Source organism: Berghia stephanieae, chromosome 13 (assembly GCF_034508935.2).
Source record: "Berghia stephanieae isolate SIO BIC M18660-M18661 chromosome 13, UCSD_Bste_1.3, whole genome shotgun sequence".
In the NCBI taxonomy this organism is placed as follows: Eukaryota; Metazoa; Mollusca; class Gastropoda; order Nudibranchia; family Aeolidiidae; genus Berghia; species Berghia stephanieae.
Genome location: NC_088372.1, coordinates 25898505 through 25920768, shown reverse-complemented (window position 1 = coordinate 25920768; position 22264 = coordinate 25898505). Strand labels below are relative to the sequence as shown.

General features: G+C 37.8%; 1 protein-coding gene across 6 annotated transcripts in view; it reads left to right on the top strand.

Moving 5' to 3' along the window:
• Nucleotides 1–22264, top strand: part of LOC144959123 (uncharacterized) — a 256474-nt gene that overhangs the window by 122115 nt on the left and 112095 nt on the right. For 3 of the 6 annotated variants that reach the window (XM_078891566.1, XM_078891565.1, XM_078891567.1), the window contains exon 2: nt 16433–17134. The exons of 1 other annotated variant lie outside the window; for it this stretch is intronic. In XM_078891566.1, the coding sequence (XP_078747692.1) occupies nt 16784–17134 (351 nt within the window). In that variant the 5' untranslated portion in view covers nt 16433–16783. Of the gene's footprint in view, nt 1–16145; nt 17135–22264 lie in introns of those variants that run through there. 2 more of the 6 variants (XM_078891568.1, XM_078891564.1) reach the window with 2 other exon arrangements.

The following is a 22264-nucleotide window of genomic DNA, read 5'->3' as shown; positions in this document are numbered from 1 at the left end:
GAGCTCTTGGTAACATAACAATCGTTACCTACACGCTCTTTGCCATTAGTTATCATCTGTGTGAGTCAGTGCGGCTAATCGACACCGTGTCATTATTGTAAATAGGATAATTGGTAACAAATGTATTATGGAAGTGCGCAGATCACTGATTGGGTTGCCACAAAAGTGGCCAAAGAAGACAACGCTGTTTTAAATTGTCAGTCAGCCCGAAAGATAGTATGCGCTTGGCTCAGAAGCTCTCAACCTTGACATCCGGAATTATAGATAGTATGCGGTAGGCTAAGACGCTCACAACATTGCCATCCGGAAGTATAACGGACCAACACACAAAAAGATGTGTAACCTTGACCGTTTATAGTTTGGTTGGTACAATTTGGTGAAAATTACTCAAAAACGGGGATGGCAAAAAACCCAACAATATAGACCCGAATGACGTCAACTTCATTCTATCTATAGCGGACCAACACACAAAACTATGTGTAACCATGAACGTTTATAGTCTGGTTCATACAGTTTAGTAAGAATGACTCATAGACGCGGATGGCAAAAAGCAATAACAAAGACATGAGTGATGTCAACTTCATTCTATCTATTTATAAACTCAAATGTGTTCAAATTTTCAATAGGATGCAATAGTCGTAGCGTCACTTCCTTCCTCATGACGCATGGTAACTTAGTAACACTGGCTCTAAACTATCGAACAATGGCGGACGCCCTTATGAAATATTTATCCGACGAGCATAAAAGTGTATACAGAGGAGAAAAACATTATAAATATGATCTTGTTTTGACTTTTATACATTCTTATCACAAGACACATGAAAGGTTCTAGCCAGCTTGAAGAATAAAAAGTAATGATTTTCTTTGTTTAGAACCAAGATGGCCGCCGTTGCCGGGGGCGTGACATCAGACTACTCAATCCAATTGCTGTCCGTAAATTCATCATGCTATTATTGTAAAAAAAAAAAGAAAGAAAGAAAAGATAATTGGTTACAAATGTATTATAGAAGGGGATTGGTTTCTGGTTCACCCATTACCACTAAGATCACAGATTGGGTTGCCACAAAAGTGGTCAACAGACAACGCTGTCTAACAGTGACAGAAAACCATGTTTATAGATAGACTGAAGGTGATTCACTTAGGTCTTTGTTACTGCTTTTTGCCATCCGCGTTAATTAGTAATTCTCACTAAACTATAAAAGTTCATGGTTACACAAAGTTTTGTGTGTTGGTCCGCTATTCTTCCGGATGACAATGTCGTGAGCTTCTTAACCAAACGCATACTATTTATAGACAGAATGAAGTTAACGTCACTCAGGTCTTTGTTATTGGTTTTGTTTTGATTCAGAAAAGTGAGTGGAGCAGGCACTTATGTTGGTAACAACAAGATATGAAGTGAGTAGAAAAGTGCCAGAAGACAATAGAGAATAAAAAATTTTTTCGCGGCGGTGGTGGGGTTTGAACCTGCGACCTTATTGGTACGACAACTCCGCCTGGCAGGTGAGAGCGTGGCTCTACCGTGTGAGCTATCCACGAACACAAAAATATTCGTTTCAAACCCAAAGTCATTTCTAGATCCCTCTCTCACCCACTTCTTGAGATCGCCGATTCGTTCGCCACCATCGCGAAGTAATTTTGACCAGCAGTTAAGCTTAATAGCCAATATTCTCATCACAAACATATAACATAGAAACGATTGAGACATTGAGTATGTTCCGGTGTATGGGGTGAATTTTTAATTCAGAAAAGTGAGTGGAACAGGCACTTATGTTGGTAACAACAAGATATGAAGTGAGTAGAAAAGTGCCAGAAGACAATAGAGAATAAAAAAATTTTTCGCGGCGGTGGTGGGGTTTGAACCTGCGACCTTATTGGTACGACAACTCCGCCTGGCAGGTGAGAGCGTGACTCTACCGTGTGAGCTATCCACGAACACAAAAATATTCGTTTCAAACCCAAAGTCATTTCTAGATCCCTCTCTCACCCACTTCTTGAGATCGCCGATTCGTTCGCCACCATCGCGAAGTATTTTTTTATAAAAAATTTTTATGTTGTTACCAACATAAGTGCCTGCTCCACTCACTTTTCTGAATTAAAAATTCACCCCATACACCGGAGCATACTCAATGTCTCAATCGTTTCTATGTTATATGTTTGTGATGAGAATATTGGCTATTAAGCTTAACTGCTGGTCAAAATTACTTCGCGATGGTGGCGAACAAATCGGCGATCTCAAGAAGTGGGTGAGAGAGTGATCTAGAAATGACTTTGGGTTTGAAACGAATATTTTTGTGTTCGTGGATAGCTCACACGGTAGAGCCACGCTCTCACCTGCCAGGCGGAGTTGTCGTACCAATAAGGTCGCAGGTTCAAACCCCACCACCGCCGCGAAAAAAAAAATATTTTTATTCTCTATTGTCTTCTGGCACTTTTCTACTCACTTCATATCTTGTTGTTACCAACATAAGTGCCTGCTCCACTCACTTTTCTGAATTAAAAATTCACCCCATACACCGGAGCATACTCAATGTCTCAATCGTTTCTATGTTATATGTTTGTGATGAGAATATTGGCTATTAAGCTTAACTGCTGGTCAAAATTACTTCGCGATGGTGGCGAACGAATCGGCGATCTCAAGAAGTGGGAGAGGGATCTAGAAATGACTTTGGGTTTGAAACGAATATTTTTGTGTTCGTGGATAGCTCACACGGTAGAGCCACGCTCTCACCTGCCAGGCGGAGTTGTCGTACCAATAAGGTCGCAGGTTCAAACCCCACCACCGCCGCGAAAAAAATTTTTTATTCTCTATTGTCTTCTGGCACTTTTCTACTCACTTCATATCTTGTTGTTACCAACATAAGTGCCTGCTCCACTCACTTTTCTGAATTAAAAATTCACCCCATACACCGGAGCATACTCAATGTCTCAATCGTTTCTATGTTATATGTTTGTGATGAGAATATTGGCTATTAAGCTTAACTGCTGGTCAAAATTACTTCGCGATGGTGGCGAACGAATCGGCGATCTCAAGAAGTGGGAGAGAGAGGGATCTAGAAATGACTTTGGGTTTGAAACGAATATTTTTGTGTTCGTGGATAGCTCACACGGTAGAGCCACGCTCTCACCTGCCAGGCGGAGTTGTCGTACCAATAAGGTCGCAGGTTCAAACCCCACCACCGCCGCGAAAAAAATTTTTATTCTCTATTGTCTTCTGGCACTTTTCTACTCACTTCATATCTTGTTGTTACCAACATAAGTGCCTGCTCCACTCACTTTTCTGAATTAAAAATTCACCCCATACACCGGAGCATACTCAATGTCTCAATCGTTTCTATGTTATATGTTTGTGATGAGAATATTGGCTATTAAGCTTAACTGCTGGTCAAAATTACTTCGCGATGGTGGCGAACGAATCGGCGATCTCAAGAAGTGGGTGAGAGAGGGATCTAGAAATGACTTTGGGTTTGAAACGAATATTTTTGTGTTCGTGGATAGCTCACACGGTAGAGCCACGCTCTCACCTGCCAGGCGGAGTTGTCGTACCAATAAGGTCGCAGGTTCAAACCCCACCACCGCCGCGAAAAAAAAATTTTTTATTCTCTATTGTCTTCTGGCACTTTTCTACTCACTTCATATCTTGTTGTTACCAACATAAGTGCCTGCTCCACTCACTTTTCTGAATTAAAAATTCACCCCATACACCGGAGCATACTCAATGTCTCAATCGTTTCTATGTTATATGTTTGTGATGAGAATATTGGCTATTAAGCTTAACTGCTGGTCAAAATTACTTCGCGATGGTGGCGAACGAATCGGCGATCTCAAGAAGTGGGTGAGAGAGGGATCTAGAAATGACTTTGGGTTTGAAACGAATATTTTTGTGTTCGTGGATAGCTCACACGGTAGAGCCACGCTCTCACCTGCCAGGCGGAGTTGTCGTACCAATAAGGTCGCAGGTTCAAACCCCACCACCGCCGCGAAAAAAAATTTTATTCTCTATTGTCTTCTGGCACTTTTCTACTCACTTCATATCTTGGTTTTGTTTTGGTTTTTTTGCTATCCGCGTTTATGAGTAATTGTCTCTAAACTATATCAATCAGACTATAAACGTTCTAGGTTACAAACACTTTTGTGTGTTGGTCTCGTATACATCCGGATGGCAATGTTGTGAGTTTCTTAGCCAAGCGCATGCTATAAATAAATTCCAGTGTGATCAACTTTTCATCTGTCGTCTATGTAGGTCAATGCACAATGCCATTATTGTAAATAGGATAATTGGTTACAAGTGTGGAGAAGTGGACTGATTCACCGGTTGTAAGTTCACAGATTGATGGGATGCCGCAAAGGTGGCGAAAGGACAACGCGGTGGCACAATGACAGAACGCCCTATAATTTATAATTGTCTGTGTGTTCAGCGTGCATATATGATATATGATGTGTGGGATTTTGAAAGGTCCTGGGTTCGAGCGTAGCCCCATCGTTAACTTATAGATAGTTCGAAGATGACGTCACTCCGGCCTTTGTTATTGTTTTTTGCCATCCGCGTTTATGAGTAATGCTCACTGAACTGTATTAACCCGACTATAAACGTTCATGGATACACACAGTTTTGTGTGTTGGTCCGTTATACTTCCGGATGGCAATGTTACGAGCTTCTTAGCCAAGCGCATACTATCTATAGCCTGACACTGAAACCCAAAAAGACTGGCATTTTGACGTTATTATTTGGTCAGTGTCAGCGTGGACTTCGGTTAGGCCCGTCAAAAAGCGTGAGTGGTATTAGAATTGTAGCCTAAAATGGACACAACGACACAAAACGTGACTGTTTTAAACCATTGGTTAATGTATCAGAAGGTCTTATTAAGTTTCACGAAAATTGAAAATCTAAAACTACCTTATTAGGGGTGCGATTTTAAAAATATTCTCCGTATTTTTCTTTAAAATAACTATAGATAGAATGAAGTTGACGTCACTCAGGTCTTTGTTATTGTTTTTTTTTGCCATCCGCTTTTATGAGTAATTCTCACTAAACTGTATAATCCAGACTATAAACGTTTAAGGTTACACATAGTCTTGTGTGTTGGTCCTTTATACTTCCGGATGGCAATGTTGTGAGCTTCTTAGCCAAGCGCACACAAGATATCTATTATACCCTTTTAAAAGTTGTACTTTTAAAAAAAAAACTATTAAACATGCACGTGCACTACCAGCCGAGTTGAACGCGTGAGCACATTCTACTGTGTGAGTCGTTATAAAATACCCGTGTCCTAAACCAGGTAAAGTGTGGAGATAAGAGGGGTCTTTACCTGAGATGAAATGGTCTTAAGACGATATTAGTGCGAATCCTCCTAACTGCTCAACAGCAGCACCCCGTGGCCAACGTTATATAATAATATTTCTGCTGCTATGCGTTTAGGTAAAATACTCACGTATAGATAGTTCGAAGATGACGTCACTCAGGTCTTTGTTATCGTTTTTTTTTTTGCCATCCGCGTTTATGAGTAATTCTCACTAAACTGTATTAACCAGACTATAAACGATCATGATTACACACAGTTTTGTGTGTTGGACAGTTATGCTTCCGGATGGCAATGTTGTGAGTTTCTTAGCCAAGCGCACACTATCTATATAATATTACTGATGTCATGCGTTTCGGTAGAATACTCACGAATCCACCAGTCGGACATGACGTACCACCAGGTGTGAAACTTTGGGTAGTCTTTATTTACCGTTTATAGATAGAATGAAGCTGTTGACGTCACTCGGGTGTTTGTTATTGGGGTTTTTTTTGCCATCCGCGTTTATGAGTAATTCTCATTAAACTGTATTAACCAGACTATAATCGTTTAAGATTACACATAGTTTTGTGTGTTGGTGCGTTATACTTTTGGATCTCCTTTTGTAATTGTCTTTCGACGGCTATGTGGTCTTGTGGTATGATACGCTTTCTGATCGGAAGGTCCAGGGTTCGAGCCTCGCTCGGCGCATAGTTGAGTCCTTGGAAAAGGCTCTTTACTCACATTCTCTCACCGTACTTAGGTGTAAAATGAGTACCTGGCCGTTAACAGTATTGTCTTTGTCGGAAACAAAATTGTAATATCGTCTAACAGGCGTCATGTCTCGTTCTACATGTTACGTGTTGCTGTTGGTCAGGGACCCCTTGTAAAGCGCTTTGAGCACGTTTAGTGGATATTGCGCTATTTAAAAGCTCAAGTTAGACAGCCCGTTTGCTGATTAGTTCTCACTAGATTCGTATCTTAAGATTCGTACGCATGCGCGTGTATATTAACAACTGTGCGCGTATGTCTGCGTGTGTTTGCACGTGTGTTGTATGTGTGAATTGTGTGTGTTTGTGTGACGTATGCCGTTTTAGATTTACCCGCTGAGCCAGGTATGTTCCACCGATAATATTAGGCCTACAAGTTCCACGCAGACTCATAATTGATAGACGATTACAAATTGGAGGCGATGAAGCATAATGGTCTGAACGGTACAGCCCAGGGTTCAAGTATAGGGGTAAACCAAGGGCATATCTAATATCATATAGATAGAACGAAGATGACGTAAATCAGGCCTTTGTTATTGTTTTTGCCATCCGCGTTTGTGAGTTGTTCTCACTAAACTGTATTAACCAGACTATAAAAGTTCATGGTTACACAGAGTTTGTGTGTTGGTCCGTTATACTTCCGGATGGCAATGTTGTGAACTCCTTGGCCAAGCGCATTCTATCTATAGATAGAAGTGCCCTTGGCTAAGAAACTCACAACATTGCCATCCGGAAGTATAAAGGACCAACACACAGAACTATGTGTAACATTAAAAGTTTATAGTCTGGAAAAAAAATGTAATATCGCCTAACAGGCGTCATGTCTCGTTCTACATGTTACGTGTTCTGTTAGTCAGGGACCCCTTGTAAAGCGATTTGCGCACATTTAGTGGATATTGCGCTATACATAATCTCTATTTTATAATAAGAAAATAACACATGGAGCTCATTTCAAAATGTTAAATACGCACATTCGGCATAGAACTGAATATCTGGATGTGTATTTGAATATTCAATCAGGAAACGATTTAGAGGTCAAAGCAGTTGTGACTTCCGGCAGCTCGTGTGAAATGTGAAAGGTCAAATGTCCGTATCGAAGAAAGGGTGTGGTTTGACGTTAGTACGTGTCTTGTGAAGGTATTGATCGAAACGTTATAATATATGATAACGATGAGAATCTGTGATAGAGCTCAAACAGAAGGTGGTTTTATATATAAATATGGCATATCATATTGAATGATTGTCAGATATCTATTTATATTAATGTATTGCATATAATAACATTTTTCAGTGCTTAATATAATTTTTAATGTGGTATATTTACTGCTATTATTACATCATCGTAGAATCGTTTTAAAGCTAAATTTTATTTAATGATTATTGATATATTTGTAAACTTTATCGATAATGATTATCGAATTACAGAATAATTTAAATTATGATTATCGACAAATTATTTGATATATCTGGTCATGTTTACACGAAATAAGCATTTTATTAATTATAGATGGTTGGGCCGTTAGAAAGTGATAGCTATTAATTCATGATGTTGTTTAATATTGTAATTTGACAATATGAATCATCTGTCTCGTTTATGATAAAGAGTTCGTGCTGCAATGGGATCTAGTGGTATAACTCTCGCCTTCGGACCGGAAGGTTCCGGGTTGAAGTCCCGCTGCGCTATGAGCTGCGCATAGTTGAGTCCTTGGTAAAAGCTAATTTCTCACATTCTCCCACCGTTTTCAGATCAAAAATGATTATTTTGACGTTAAATGCATTCGTAAAAACGGTATGTGACAGGGTTGTAATTTTCGGGGGGGGGGGGGGGGGGGGGGGGGGGGGGGGGGGGGGGGGGGGGGGCGGGTAGCATTATTAAATGCCAAATGCTTGCGTCATGTCCTTTCCCGTAATGTTACGTTTTGCAATTGTCATACGGGGCTCCAATCCAAGTAAAATAGATTGAGTACATAATATAGTTGATATTGAGTTTTATAAAAACTCAATTTGATTGTTTTTTGTTTTTTTATTTGTTTGTTTGCTCTTTTGTTTGTTTGTTTTTAATTATTTTTTTTCGATTAATATCCGTCGATATATATATATATATATATATATATATATATATATATATATATATATATATATATATATATATATATATATATATATAACAATTTCAAAATAGAAAATAGATAACTGCAAATAATATATAATAACAAAACACGTAGTAATAAACATTTTAGGTTTAACTATTTCACAGCCTCCTCTTTATCTCACTATTAAACACTCATACAAAACGTTGGTTCTGAAATACCGTTCAACACTGTTTCCGGGATGATGAAGGGCTTCAGTCCTCTGAAACAATTGTATTGTTTAACACTCTCCTTTCCAGCTATTTTTAAAACTCACTCCCGCCCAACACAAGAAGAGACATTTCTTACTCAAACAAAAAGTAACAAGTGATCTCTGTAACACAGTGTTAAGTATTTATCAATAGTTCGAAGATGACGTCACTCAGGTCTTTGTTATTGTTTTTTGCCATCCGCGTTTATGAGTAATGCTCACTGAACTGTATTAACCCGACTATAAACATTCATGGATACACACAGTTTTGTGTGTTGGTCCGTTATATTTCCGGATGGCAATGTTATGAACTTCTTAGCCAAGCGCATACTATCTATAGCTGTAATCAAAACATTTCTTTAAATTTTCTGATGTACAAGAGAAATCAGAATGAGAAAAATGTCTGTTGCATCGTAACGAATGTGACGAGTTTCCTATTCGTGGTAAGGAGAGGGTTAATTGTTTGGTCCTCATTTAAACTTTGTTTCATTTCCATTTTTTCCCCTATTATCTTATTTTTATCAACGTGTACTAAAATGCCAAGAGCAACCTTGGCTTCGGTCCAATTCTTGTCAAATAATATAAAATCATAGAGAAAATAACTATCAATGAATTAAATAGATAAGAGATAGATCGGACAACATGGCTGACACCTGTTGACATTGAGCTTCGGCTCAGTGGATAGTCTTATGTTTCCATTTATTCACTGTGTGGAATCTTTAATTTTTACCTGATGTGGACTAATCTTAATATTGGAACTTTTAACTTAAGATCTATTAAAAGTAACATTCGAAAGGAACAACTGTGTCAAGATTTAGAAAGTTATAAAATCGATGTGTTGTGTTTACAAGAGACGAAGATCCAAGATGGCGTCGACCAAACAATAAATGGTCACAGACTGCTGTGCTTTGCTTCCAGTTCACCTCACTATGGATGTGGATTTCTCATAAATAAAAACTGCAGGGATTTGACTAGTGACGAATGGAATGTTTCGGACAGAATATGTGTTCTTGAGCTTAAGTGTAAGATCAATTCAAGGAACCAGAATAACGATAACAAAGACGATCACGGTAAGAAGACGTTCACTATCTCAATCGTAAATGTTTACGCACCAACAAGTCAACGCGCAAAACAATACCCAGAGGAAACTGATAAATTTTACAAAGACCTAGACGATACACTGAACAAAATAGGAAACAAATCAATATTAATAATTGCTGGAGATTTTAATGCCAAAGTAGGAAAACGTCTCGACAGTGACACACTATGTTTAGGATCATACTCAAAAGGAAAACGTAACGATAACGGAGAAAAATTAGTCCAGTTCTGTGAACAGAGAAAACTTTTCATAACAAACAGTGCTTTCAACCACCCATCAAGACACCAGACAACATGGGTAGGACAAAGGAAAGACCAAACCCAAGACAAAATGATAACAATACACAACCAAATAGACTATATCATATGTCGACACCGCCATAAACACTACTCAACCAACTCGCGATCATACGGTGGTACACTGCTAACATCCGATCACAAACTTGTAAAAACGAATTTCAACATAAATGTGTACAGACAACGAAGACAGAAAGGTAAAACGGCAGTCAAAATAAACACGGCAAAAATAGTAAATGAGCGAGAATGTCGCATTCATTACCAATATGAACTTAACTCAAGTCTATGGAAAATAAAGCAAAACAGTAATCCAAACAATGAATGGAAAGAGACGCAAGCGGCAATGAAATATGCGGGGAAGAAAGTGCAGGCTCTATTATTACAACTAAGAACAAACCAAATCGAACGCCTAACATCGCTATTAACGATCTATCGCGGCAACAAAAAGAACTTAGGATCAGGATACAAAACACGAAAGACTCGGAAGAAATAATAAACTTGAAAACGGAACGAAACAAAATACTGCATTCAATCCGATCACTTACAATAAAACACAGAAACGAGGAATTAGACAAAAAAGTGGAAGACATAGAAAAGTCCAAAAATAACGCATCGTCTATGTTCAAAGCGATGAAATCTCTGAACCGAAAACCATTCGAGAACCCAAAACTACAGGATAAATTTGGCAAACAGACAACAAATCCCAACGATATCCTTGACATTGTAACTGACCACTTCCAGCAGAAATTTCACAAACAAGTCTCACAAATATCGCCCTTCTCAGGAAACCCTAGAGACCTAAACAACCGCATCACAACAACTGAAGTTAGAAATAGCATAAAGTGCCTAAACAATAACAGATCCCCAGGCGAAGATGAAATTCCCGCTGAACTGCTGAAATGCGGTACCCTCTCCCTGGATCTGAGCATTGCAAACATAATGAACAAAACATTCTCAACACACAAAGACTGGGACATAAACAGCAGTGTCCTAATTACAATACAAAAACCAGGAAAAACGAAAGGACCCGTAAACAACCTGCGCCCAATAACATTACTGAATACCATAAGAAAAACACTGTCAACTATTGTCCTCAACAGAATTAGACCGAAAATAGAAAATTATCTATCACATAGCCAAAGCGGGTTTCGCCAAGACCGAAGCACATCGGACGTTGTATGGACACATAAATGGTTGGCAGCAAAGGCACTCAAAGAAATCATATCCATAACAATAACCGGAATCGATATGTCCGCAGCCTTTGATACGATCGACAGAGGAAAACTTTTGGAGATATTAACAGAAATAGTAGACGAAGACGAGCTCCGAATAATCCGATTTCTCCTCAGCAACACAAAGATACAACCAAGGATATACGGGGCCACAAAACAGACGCAGTTCGAAATTAACATCGGGACCCCCCAAGGAGATAGTCTGAGCCCGATTCTGTTCACAATATACTTAGAACACGCTCTGAAAGAAGTTCGAAAAGTCATTCCAAAACCAACGACTCATATTGAGAATGCAATCCCTAGAGAAATCGCCTATGCAGATGATGTCGATTTTATTGGATCAACACCAGCAAATATAGACATCATACAAAATACCTCATGAAATATAACCCCAAGTCAATGCCAATAAAACCGAATTTACAACAATATCGAGGAACAAAGAGGAATGGAAAAGAACAAAGAAAGTCGGCTCACTAATTGGAGACACCGAGGATGTACAAAGAAGAAAACAGCTATCAAACGCCGCACTCAGTAAACTCACCAATGTATGGATTAGAGGTGACAAAATAAAGAGAAAAAAACCAAACTGAAACTGTACCATGCTCTTGTAAAACCGGTACTTCTGTATAACTGCGGCACTTGGGCGTTGACAAAATCCGAAGAAGAACATCTGGATGCCTTCCATCGCACACAGCTAAGAAGGGTACTGGACATCAAATACCCAAAAAGATCTCAAATGAATCACTCTATAAGATCACAAAAGAAAGACAATCTCTCCTTGACATTTTACAACAACGATGGCAACTTTTCGGTCACATACTACGCAGGGACAAAAACATACCAGCAAACCAAGCCATGTCGGGATACTTCCAAAAACACGGGAACCTTTTCAGAGGAAGACCGATCACAACACTCCCGTGATCCTAAACAAAAACCTCACAACACTTGGACAAAGCATTAGTCTCATAACGGCAGGGGACCTTGAAAATCTGAGAACCCTAGCAGAGGACCGGCAATATTGGAGACACCTCACACAGGAAATACTGGAAACAGCCAAGGCGACCCGATCTTTCGGTCGAGACGCGAAAGGCATCTAAGTCAGTAAGTCAAGAGATAGAAGCAAGAGTCAAGTGATCTCAAATCTTGATTAATAATTGTCAAGCTACCCCGACACCGTTCAAGTCAAAAGGTTAAAAATACTATTTGTTGATATCATGTTCTGTTAGATGAATATAACCTGCAAAACGCACTTTCCAAAAAAAAAAAAAAAAAGCATCATAGATGTTACCTTATATTATTGAAAGTACGTCATGTGATTGTCACGTGCCAAACAGTTTTCCAATTGTGTTAAAAATTCGATTTAAAATGACCGACTATCATTCTAGTCCCAGACAAAACTTTTTTTTTTGGTCATTTTGGCCAGTTTTCTTTTTATGATTTAGATGACCATCAACTCGTAGATAAATTTTTAATTCATGATGTTCTTTAGAGCTGTATTATAATCTTCTTTAAGCGTTTTAAATATTTTGGACAAGAAAGGGATAATCCAATTTCATCCTTAATTCAACATTTTAAATAAATCTGGGCTAATATTATTTTTTTTAAAGAGCGTTTTAAAAGTGTGCCAAGTTTTCTTATCAACAACAGGTTTTCATAAGCCTCCCATTATTTTTCCTAAGGTGACGACGATTATCGGCAATATTACATTGGCTCGACCAGTTCACGCACGTTTTTATAACGTATAGCAAGAAGTCTGATAGCACTCCTAATTGAAACTCTTATCGTTTTGGGTGTTAGATAAACGTTTCAAAGGTCATTAATTCACCTTACAACTTCTTCAATCAAACAAAACCCCGCGCATGCCTACTAACTGTTGACATAATATTATTATATTTGGAGGTTATAGTTCGACATTTTGATATCTAAGTCAATTATTTATTTGTTCAAAATGTGTCGACATTAAAGCTAGACAGACTAGATCCGAGTTTCAGCCGTTGTTATTTCCCGGTTACTTCTTAATCAAATCATGATGTGAAAAAAGACAGAATAGTTCCAGAAGTTTTAATATACATATATAATTGAGAAATTGATTAATTCTGTATGTTTGATGGAATAAAATCGTGATTTATCTGCATGTTTCAATCTTTATTTTTAGATATATTACTTCATCTCATTGTATATAATAAAGGGAAATTTTTAAAATTTAAAATTATACGTATATTTTAAATGCAATGTATGATTTGCACGATATTTGGGTTCCCATTTTACGGAATACCCCCAAAAATCACCCCCAAGGGGGAAAAATTATACGTATATTTTTTCCCCCAATATACAGAAACCTGAAAGTTTTATAATAAAATTTTTTTGATAAGGTTTGGGCCCCAAATGAAAATAAATTAAAAATAGTGAATTTTTTGGGAAATGGGGTTTTTTTCAAACCCACGCCCGGTTTTGGGAAAAAATAGTTTTTATTTAAACCCAAAGGGTTTGGGGTTTTTGGGAAATCCAGTTTTTGACATAAAACTTGAAAACGGAACGAAACAAAATACTGCATTCAATCCGATCACTTACAATAAAACACAGAAACGAGGAATTAGACAAAAAAGTGGAAGACATAGAAAAGTCCAAAAATAACGCATCGTCTATGTTCAAAGCGATGAAATCTCTGAACCGAAAACCATTCGAGAACCCAAAACTACAGGATAAATTTGGCAAACAGACAACAAATCCCAACGATATCCTTGACATTGTAACTGACCACTTCCAGCAGAAATTTCACAAACAAGTCTCACAAATATCGCCCTTCTCAGGAAACCCTAGAGACCTAAACAACCGCATCACAACAACTGAAGTTAGAAATAGCATAAAGTGCCTAAACAATAACAGATCCCCAGGCGAAGATGAAATTCCCGCTGAACTGCTGAAATGCGGTACCCTCTCCCTGGATCTGAGCATTGCAAACATAATGAACAAAACATTCTCAACACACAAAGACTGGGACATAAACAGCAGTGTCCTAATTACAATACAAAAACCAGGAAAAACGAAAGGACCCGTAAACAACCTGCGCCCAATAACATTACTGAATACCATAAGAAAAACACTGTCAACTATTGTCCTCAACAGAATTAGACCGAAAATAGAAAATTATCTATCACATAGCCAAAGCGGGTTTCGCCAAGACCGAAGCACATCGGACGTTGTATGGACACATAAATGGTTGGCAGCAAAGGCACTCAAAGAAATCATATCCATAACAATAACCGGAATCGATATGTCCGCAGCCTTTGATACGATCGACAGAGGAAAACTTTTGGAGATATTAACAGAAATAGTAGACGAAGACGAGCTCCGAATAATCCGATTTCTCCTCAGCAACACAAAGATACAACCAAGGATATACGGGGCCACAAAACAGACGCAGTTCGAAATTAACATCGGGACCCCCCAAGGAGATAGTCTGAGCCCGATTCTGTTCACAATATACTTAGAACACGCTCTGAAAGAAGTTCGAAAAGTCATTCCAAAACCAACGACTCATATTGAGAATGCAATCCCTAGAGAAATCGCCTATGCAGATGATGTCGATTTTATTGGATCAACACCAGCAAATATAGACATCATACAAAATACCCTCATGAAATATAACCTCCAAGTCAATGCCAATAAAACCGAATTTACAACAATATCGAGGAACAAAGAGGAATGGAAAAGAACAAAGAAAGTCGGCTCACTAATTGGAGACACCGAGGATGTACAAAGAAGAAAACAGCTATCAAACGCCGCACTCAGTAAACTCACCAATGTATGGATTAGAGGTGACAAAATAAAGAGAAAAACCAAACTGAAACTGTACCATGCTCTTGTAAAACCGGTACTTCTGTATAACTGCGGCACTTGGGCGTTGACAAAATCCGAAGAAGAACATCTGGATGCCTTCCATCGCACACAGCTAAGAAGGGTACTGGACATCAAATACCCCAAAAAGATCTCAAATGAATCACTCTATAAGATCACAAAAGAAAGACCAATCTCCCTTGACATTTTACAACAACGATGGCAACTTTTCGGTCACATACTACGCAGGGACAAAAACATACCAGCAAACCAAGCCATGTCGGGATACTTCCAAAAACACGGGAACCTTTTCAGAGGAAGACCGATCACAACACTCCCCGTGATCCTAAACAAAAACCTCACAACACTTGGACAAAGCATTAGTCTCATAACGGCAGGGGACCTTGAAAATCTGAGAACCCTAGCAGAGGACCGGCAATATTGGAGACACCTCACACAGGAAATACTGGAAACAGCCAAGGCGACCCGATCTTTCGGTCGAGACGCGAAAGGCATCTAAGTCAGTAAGTCAAGAGATAGAAGCAAGAGTCAAGTGATCTCAAATCTTGATTAATAATTGTCAAGCTACCCCGACACCCGTTCAAGTCAAAAGGTTAAAAAATACTATTTGTTGATATCATGTTCTGTTAGATGAATATACCTGCAAAACGCACTTTCCAAAAAAAAAAAAAAAAAAGCATCATAGATGTTACCTTATATTATTGAAAGTACGTCATGTGATTGTCACGTGCCAAACAGTTTTCCAGTTGTGTTATAAATTCGATTTAAAATGACCGACTATCATTCTAGTCCCAGACAAAACTTTTTTTTTTTGGTCATTTTGGCCAGTTTTCTTTTTACTGATTTAGATGACCATCAACTCGTAGATAAATTTTTAATTCATGATGTTCTTTAGAGCTGTATTATAATCTTCTTTAAAGCGTTTTAAATAATTTTGGACAAGAAAGGGATAATCCAATTTCATCCTTAATTCAACATTTTAAATAAATCTGGGCTAATATTATTTTTTTTAAAGAGCGTTTTAAAAGTGTGCCAAGTTTTCTTATCAACAAACAGGTTTTCATAAGCCTCCCATTATTTTTCCTAAGGTGACGACGATATCGGCAATATTACATTGTCTCCGACCAGTTCACGCACGTTTATAACGTATAGCAAGAAGTCTGAAGCACTCCTAATTGAAACTCTTATCGTTTTGGGTGTTAGATAAACGTTTCAAAGGTCATTAATTCACCTTACAACTTCTTCAATCAAACAAAACCCCGCGCATGCCTACTACTGTTGACATAATATTATTATATATTTGGAGGTTATAGTTCGACATTTTGATATCTAAGTCAATATTTATTTGTTCAAAATGTGTCGACATTAAAAGCTAGACAGACTAGATCCGAGTTTCAGCCGTTGTTATTTCCCCGTTACTTCTTAATCAAATCATAATGTGAAAAAAGACAGAATAGTTCCAGAAGTTTTAATATACATATATAATTGAGAAATTGATAATTCTGTATGTTTGATGGAATAAAATCGTGATTTATCTGCATGTTTCAATCTTTATTTTTAGATATATTACTTCATCTCATTGTATATAATCGTTAATTTTGATGGGTGTGTTTTAAATAAGTACTTAGACTACAGTTACTATTATGTGGGTACATCTAATACAAGTTCCGAATGTGTGTATATTATAGAAAACAATGCAAAGATGTATGTACAGTTAAAGCAATTTATATATTATTATACGTATAGTTAATGCAATGTATGAGTGCACGTATAGTTGATACAATGTACGGAAATACGCATACATCACGCAATGGAAAATTATACGTATATTTATTGCAATATACAGATGTACGTATATAATAAAATATTTGATGCATTGCACGGATGAATGTATAAATAGTGAATTGTACGGATGAGTGTTCTAACACGTCCGTATTGTAAAATAGTTGTAGTAAACCCAAAGTGTGTCGTGTTTGGAAATCCAGTGTGTCATATTATTATGGAATTCGAAATGAGTGAGAAAGGAAAGCGAGGATATATACCCGTTTCACTAACCGATAACGCAAAGGACCACGAAGACAGCGAATGGTCCAAACTCTTGTCCAACTCGCCGGTACGGAACGTCCCAAATGAATCGAATCGTCGTACTTATAATCAACCTTCGACAGGATTTCGTATTCGAATACCTGCCCCTCCCACCAAGCGCCAGACAAGGGCTGTACTTAAAGGGGGTAAAGGGAAACAGTCGTTTGGAATCGTCAATGTAAGTATCGATAAATTAAATATTAACCAGTGTGACTTGCCCTATTCTAAAAGAAAAAAAAAAACAACAAACAAACAAAAACTCACCCCCCTTACCCCCCCCCCCCCCCAATAAAAAAGACCCCTACTTCCCCCTTTTGTGTTTGTTTTTGGTCAGGGAACATTTTTTTCAGATGTGACTCACTATGATCAAACATTATTTTGTCGGGGTAAACAAACAAGCTATATTTTGAAATTATAGTAAATTTTTAAAAAAGAAAGAAAAAGAAAAATGAAACTTGAGTCAGGTGAAATTCATTTATTGATGAGAAATATTACTATATTTCTATAATTAGCGAACAATTAAAATGTCATAACTCTGATTACTTTAATTTGAATTTTTTAAATATCAGGTTCATTCCGATATAAGATTACCGTTTTTGAGGTGAAATGCAACAAATACCGATCAATTATCTGGCTAAGTGATGTCGATACTCGACTTCGGATCGCAAGGTCCTTGGGTTCGAGTCCCTATCTGGGCGGCTCATAGTTGAGTCCTTGGAAAAGGTTTTTCTTCTTTTACACGGCCCCCAATTTATGAAAAACGTTCACTGAGGTTTCTTTGATAACCCTAACTTGTTAAAGGGATCCCTTTTGGCAAGTTGGGGGTCATTTTATGAAAATTACATTTCTCCCCAATCAAATGCAATAGCGTTGAGAACTATTATGTTTTGTGGAACAAATAGGTGCAGCTCCCTAGTCTTTAAGAATTAGCTAGAGTATCAATGATAATTGTTCATCTCAACTGATCTAAAGGTAGGGGTTGACAATGCAGTAAAAATGAGGCCTATAGACAATTGGTCTAAATATTCCTCCTTTTTCACTTTTTGTCAGTATCAGCACCGATTTATGGAGGGATTTGTTCCGGCAAGGGGGGGGGGGGGGGGGGGTGTCAAGACACCAATACAAATTTAGCAGACACCAAGAACTGTACAAATATCATTACCTATCTAGTATCTATATTGGAAATAACGGATGTAAAGGACAAGTCTCGCGACGTTGATGACAAAGAAATCATCAAGGAACAGCTGAACAGTCATAAGAATTTGTCGATTATAGAGTTTTCGTTTTGCATCAATTATAATAAGCTTTGTCAAAGTTTGTTCAACCAAATTTTCAGCCAAAGTTGAAGTTAGGACAGTTTGTTCATATAATATATATGGACAATTAATTGGCGCCATATCAAATGGCTGCTCAAACTATGGAATTTTGTCAATTTATGAATAATGCCAGAATGTTTTTATGGGAAGATTTGGCCGGGGGAAAGGGGCATGGAAGGATCAGGACACCAACACAAATTTTAACAGGCACCAAAAACGGTAATATATTGGAAATACCTGCTGCTGCTGCCGCTGTTGTAAAGTTCACGTCTTACGACGAACGACGACGGCCAAGAATACATCAACTGTTTGATCGATGGGGAGTTATCGATGTGTACTCGTTCCCTGTACATTATCGACAACAAGGAATAGAGAATTATTTTTGTCTTTCCATTCCATTCCATTTTGTCAGTACGTATGCTTAAAAATAACAAAACTAGATACGATAGATAGATAGGATTTTAAGTGCAAAATTGTAGAATGTGATAAGTGAATGGATGATGCTGTGGAGAGATGAAAAATAAGATGGCTATTTATTGAAATTTTAACATCTACATACAATCCTCCCCCCCCCCCCCTCCCCTTCCCCCTTGCGCTGTGTCTCTCCTTCTCTGAACTTAAGTGTATGCGCGCGTTTCTCTCTCTCTCTCTCTCTCTCTCTCTCTCTCTCTCTCTCTCTCTATCTCTCCATCTGTTAAAAATATCTCTCCATCTGTTAGACCTCTGTCTCTCTCTCTGTCTCTCCCTCTCTCTCTCTGTTTGTCTCTCTCCCCTCATTTTATTTTTTAATCTTCCAGCTTTTCTTTTACCCCTCTCACAGCATCTATCTATCTCTGGCCACTCTTTTCTCTATCTCACTCTAACTCATTTTTTCTTAACTGCCTCTGCTGATATCTCTCTCTCTCTCTCTCTCTCTCTCTCTTACTTTCTTTCTTTCTCTCTCTTTCTCACTCTCTCTCTCTCTCTCTCTCTCTCTCTCTCTCCCACACAAGCACTCACACACAATCAGACACACATTCACATATTATAATTCAAAAGGTGAAAAACATCGATATAAAATAATTGTGAAACATTGAACTAGACTTAAAAAAACAGTATAATTTAAACAAAAAATGCAATGTTTCAGCTTTGATTCAAATGTATATTTATAATTGACGCTTTACGAATAGCATTTGGAAGGTCGTTCCATTTCTGAGGACTGCGTATTGAGAATGATCTTCCACCGTACAATTAAATAATTCGATTTGTTTACATTGAGATTAACGTAGTCAGATGAAGACCGTAGCAATTTAGAAGGATAATAAGACATTTTTTATATTCATTAAGACGACTTAGTTCTAAATCATTAAGGCATTAAAAGCATATGAAATCAATGTCATAGTCAACTCTTTATTTTATGGTATTTTTGTTTTAATTTTCCACTTTATTTCTATATTATGTCTTATATTATTTTGTCTGTCTATCTATTAACCCTCTCCTTACCAGCCATTTTCAGAATTTCCCCCAAAACTTCACACCCACCCAACACAAAAACAGACATATCTTACTCAAACAGAAAAACAACAAACACATTCTATACATAATATTGTTCACCAATGTGGGCTCTATTACAGAATGTCAAGTTTTTTGTAGCTATAGCAAAAAGAAATGAAATCTGGATGAGAAAAGTGACGGTTGCATCGTAACAAATGTGACGATTTTCCAATAGGTGGTAAGGAGAGGGTTAAGCTATTTCCACAGGTTTAATCATTTACCAGCTCTCAATATTGCGTCACAGCATAGATCATGCCTTACCAATCTACGCAAATATGCATATATTACCAAAGTCTGGTATCGGAGATGCACGCTTACCCAATTAACCAGTTAGGGCCTACCTGGTGTACTCTGGTGAAACAAGTATATAAAAATTTGGCTAGAAAACTCATCCTTCAAATATCAATTTCTTTAATTTGAATGACCCTTATCTCGACAAAAACCCATGAAACCTGGGACTTCTGGGGGTACTCCTTAAGTCCTAAGTTTGATTTTTTTTTTTTTGGTCAAGATGAAAGTCATTTAAATCGATCGATATTAGAAGGACGAGTTTCCTGGCCAAATCTTTAAATACGTGTTTTTTTTTCTTCTTCATGAGTTAAGCAGTTTACAGGTTAAAAGTCGATTTAGGTTTCCCGACAAACACACGCTGTACTCATCTTTACCCAGATCGTAATACAGGCGAGGGGTTATGGATGACGCAAGAACAGCTGCTGCTCGTGTTCCTGTCTATCACTTGCTGGGTTTCTTGTGTTGTTTGTTGATTTATTCGTTCGTTCAAATATTTGTTTGTTTGTTTATTCGTTTCATCTTGGTTCTACATCTTTGTTTGTTTATTTGTTTCGGCTTGGTTCCACATCTCGCAACAATTTAATAGCCGTGGGGTCGGTCTCTTGGTTATTCTTAACTCTCTCCTTACCGGCCATTTTCCGGATTTTCCCCCACAACTTCACACCCAACCTATACAAAAATAGATTTATTTCACTCAAACACAAAATCTATTAGTTCTTGCTATACACATTTTCTCTGCTAAACTAGCTTTTCAACACAGTGTTAATATATTTTAATTATAGCAATCAATTTTGTTCAAAAATTATATGATATACAATAGAAATCAGAATGAGAAAAATGGTGGTTGCATCGTAACGAATGTGACGATTTTCATACGGGTGGTAAGAAGAGGGTTAAAGACTGCATAAGATCACAAACCCGTTGATTAGCTCATATTAACAAGAAATGAAGTGAGTAGGAAAGTGCCAGAAGAAAACAGAGAATAAAAACTTCGCGGCGGCGATGGGAGCTCGAAACCGCGACCTTACTAGTACGGCAACACCGGCTGGCCGGAGAGATCATGACTCAACCGTAGTATGAACTATCCACGATCCCCAAAAAAAAGTCGCTTCAACCTGTAATCTAACTAGAGCATTCTCTCCTCGACTTCTTGAGGTCAAGGGTTCAAAACACACCGCTAAGTACGTTGGCCAGAATTTATGCTTAATAGCCAATATTCTCAACTCACTCTACCACAGGCCTGCCTATGTACCCATGATGTTAAAAATTCTTAGTTTTCAGAGGGAAGAAGTATAAGTCGCTATAATTAACTTGAAACAAATATTTTACTATACCTTTAGCAGTATTAGATATGCATTAAAAACCCTGAATAGATGTTTTATGAATTGAATAAAAAATATCTATTTATTTCTGCTTTTGAAGCAAAAAATTCATATTTTTACGAATGTTTAATTCTAATAGGCAGTTCTGCTCTATCCTAACAGCAGCTACCTCGGTATTTGATTTCGAAACTTGAGCTTTTATATAGCGCAATATCCACTAAACGTGCTCAACGCGCTTTACAAGGGGTCCCTGGCCAACAGCAACACTTAACATGTAGGAAGTTATATGACGCCTATTAGGCGATATTACATTTTTTTTTTCGGACAGAGATACGCTGTTAACAACCCGGTACTAATTTTACACAATGCTGGATCATTAGTTAAAAAAATAATTTTTTTAAAAAATTAGTGAACCCGTAGAAACTATTGAAAGCGAATGTTTTCCTTAATTAGTCCAAATAATTTTAGCGATAGAGTATATGTGGGAGCGTAACTAAAATGACATTTTGGTACAGCATCATTATATTAAAATAACATATGGTATAGGGCAAAATATCGTAGGATAAAATCCCTTGAATGCCCTTAATATTAATAGTAATGCCATAAATCTATTGATTAAAGATTACAATAATGATACACGTGGTAAATATAGTATTTCAACTTAAATGTACTCATGTAATATGGGGTGTACAAACATATATTATGTTTAACCGTGACATGCATTAGGTAGAGTAAGGTGGGGGCATTCCACACCCGGGGGATAGGCCTAATTCCACACCCGGGGGTAGGCCTAATTCCACACCCGGGGGTAGGCCTAATTCCACACCCACATTCATTATATCAAGC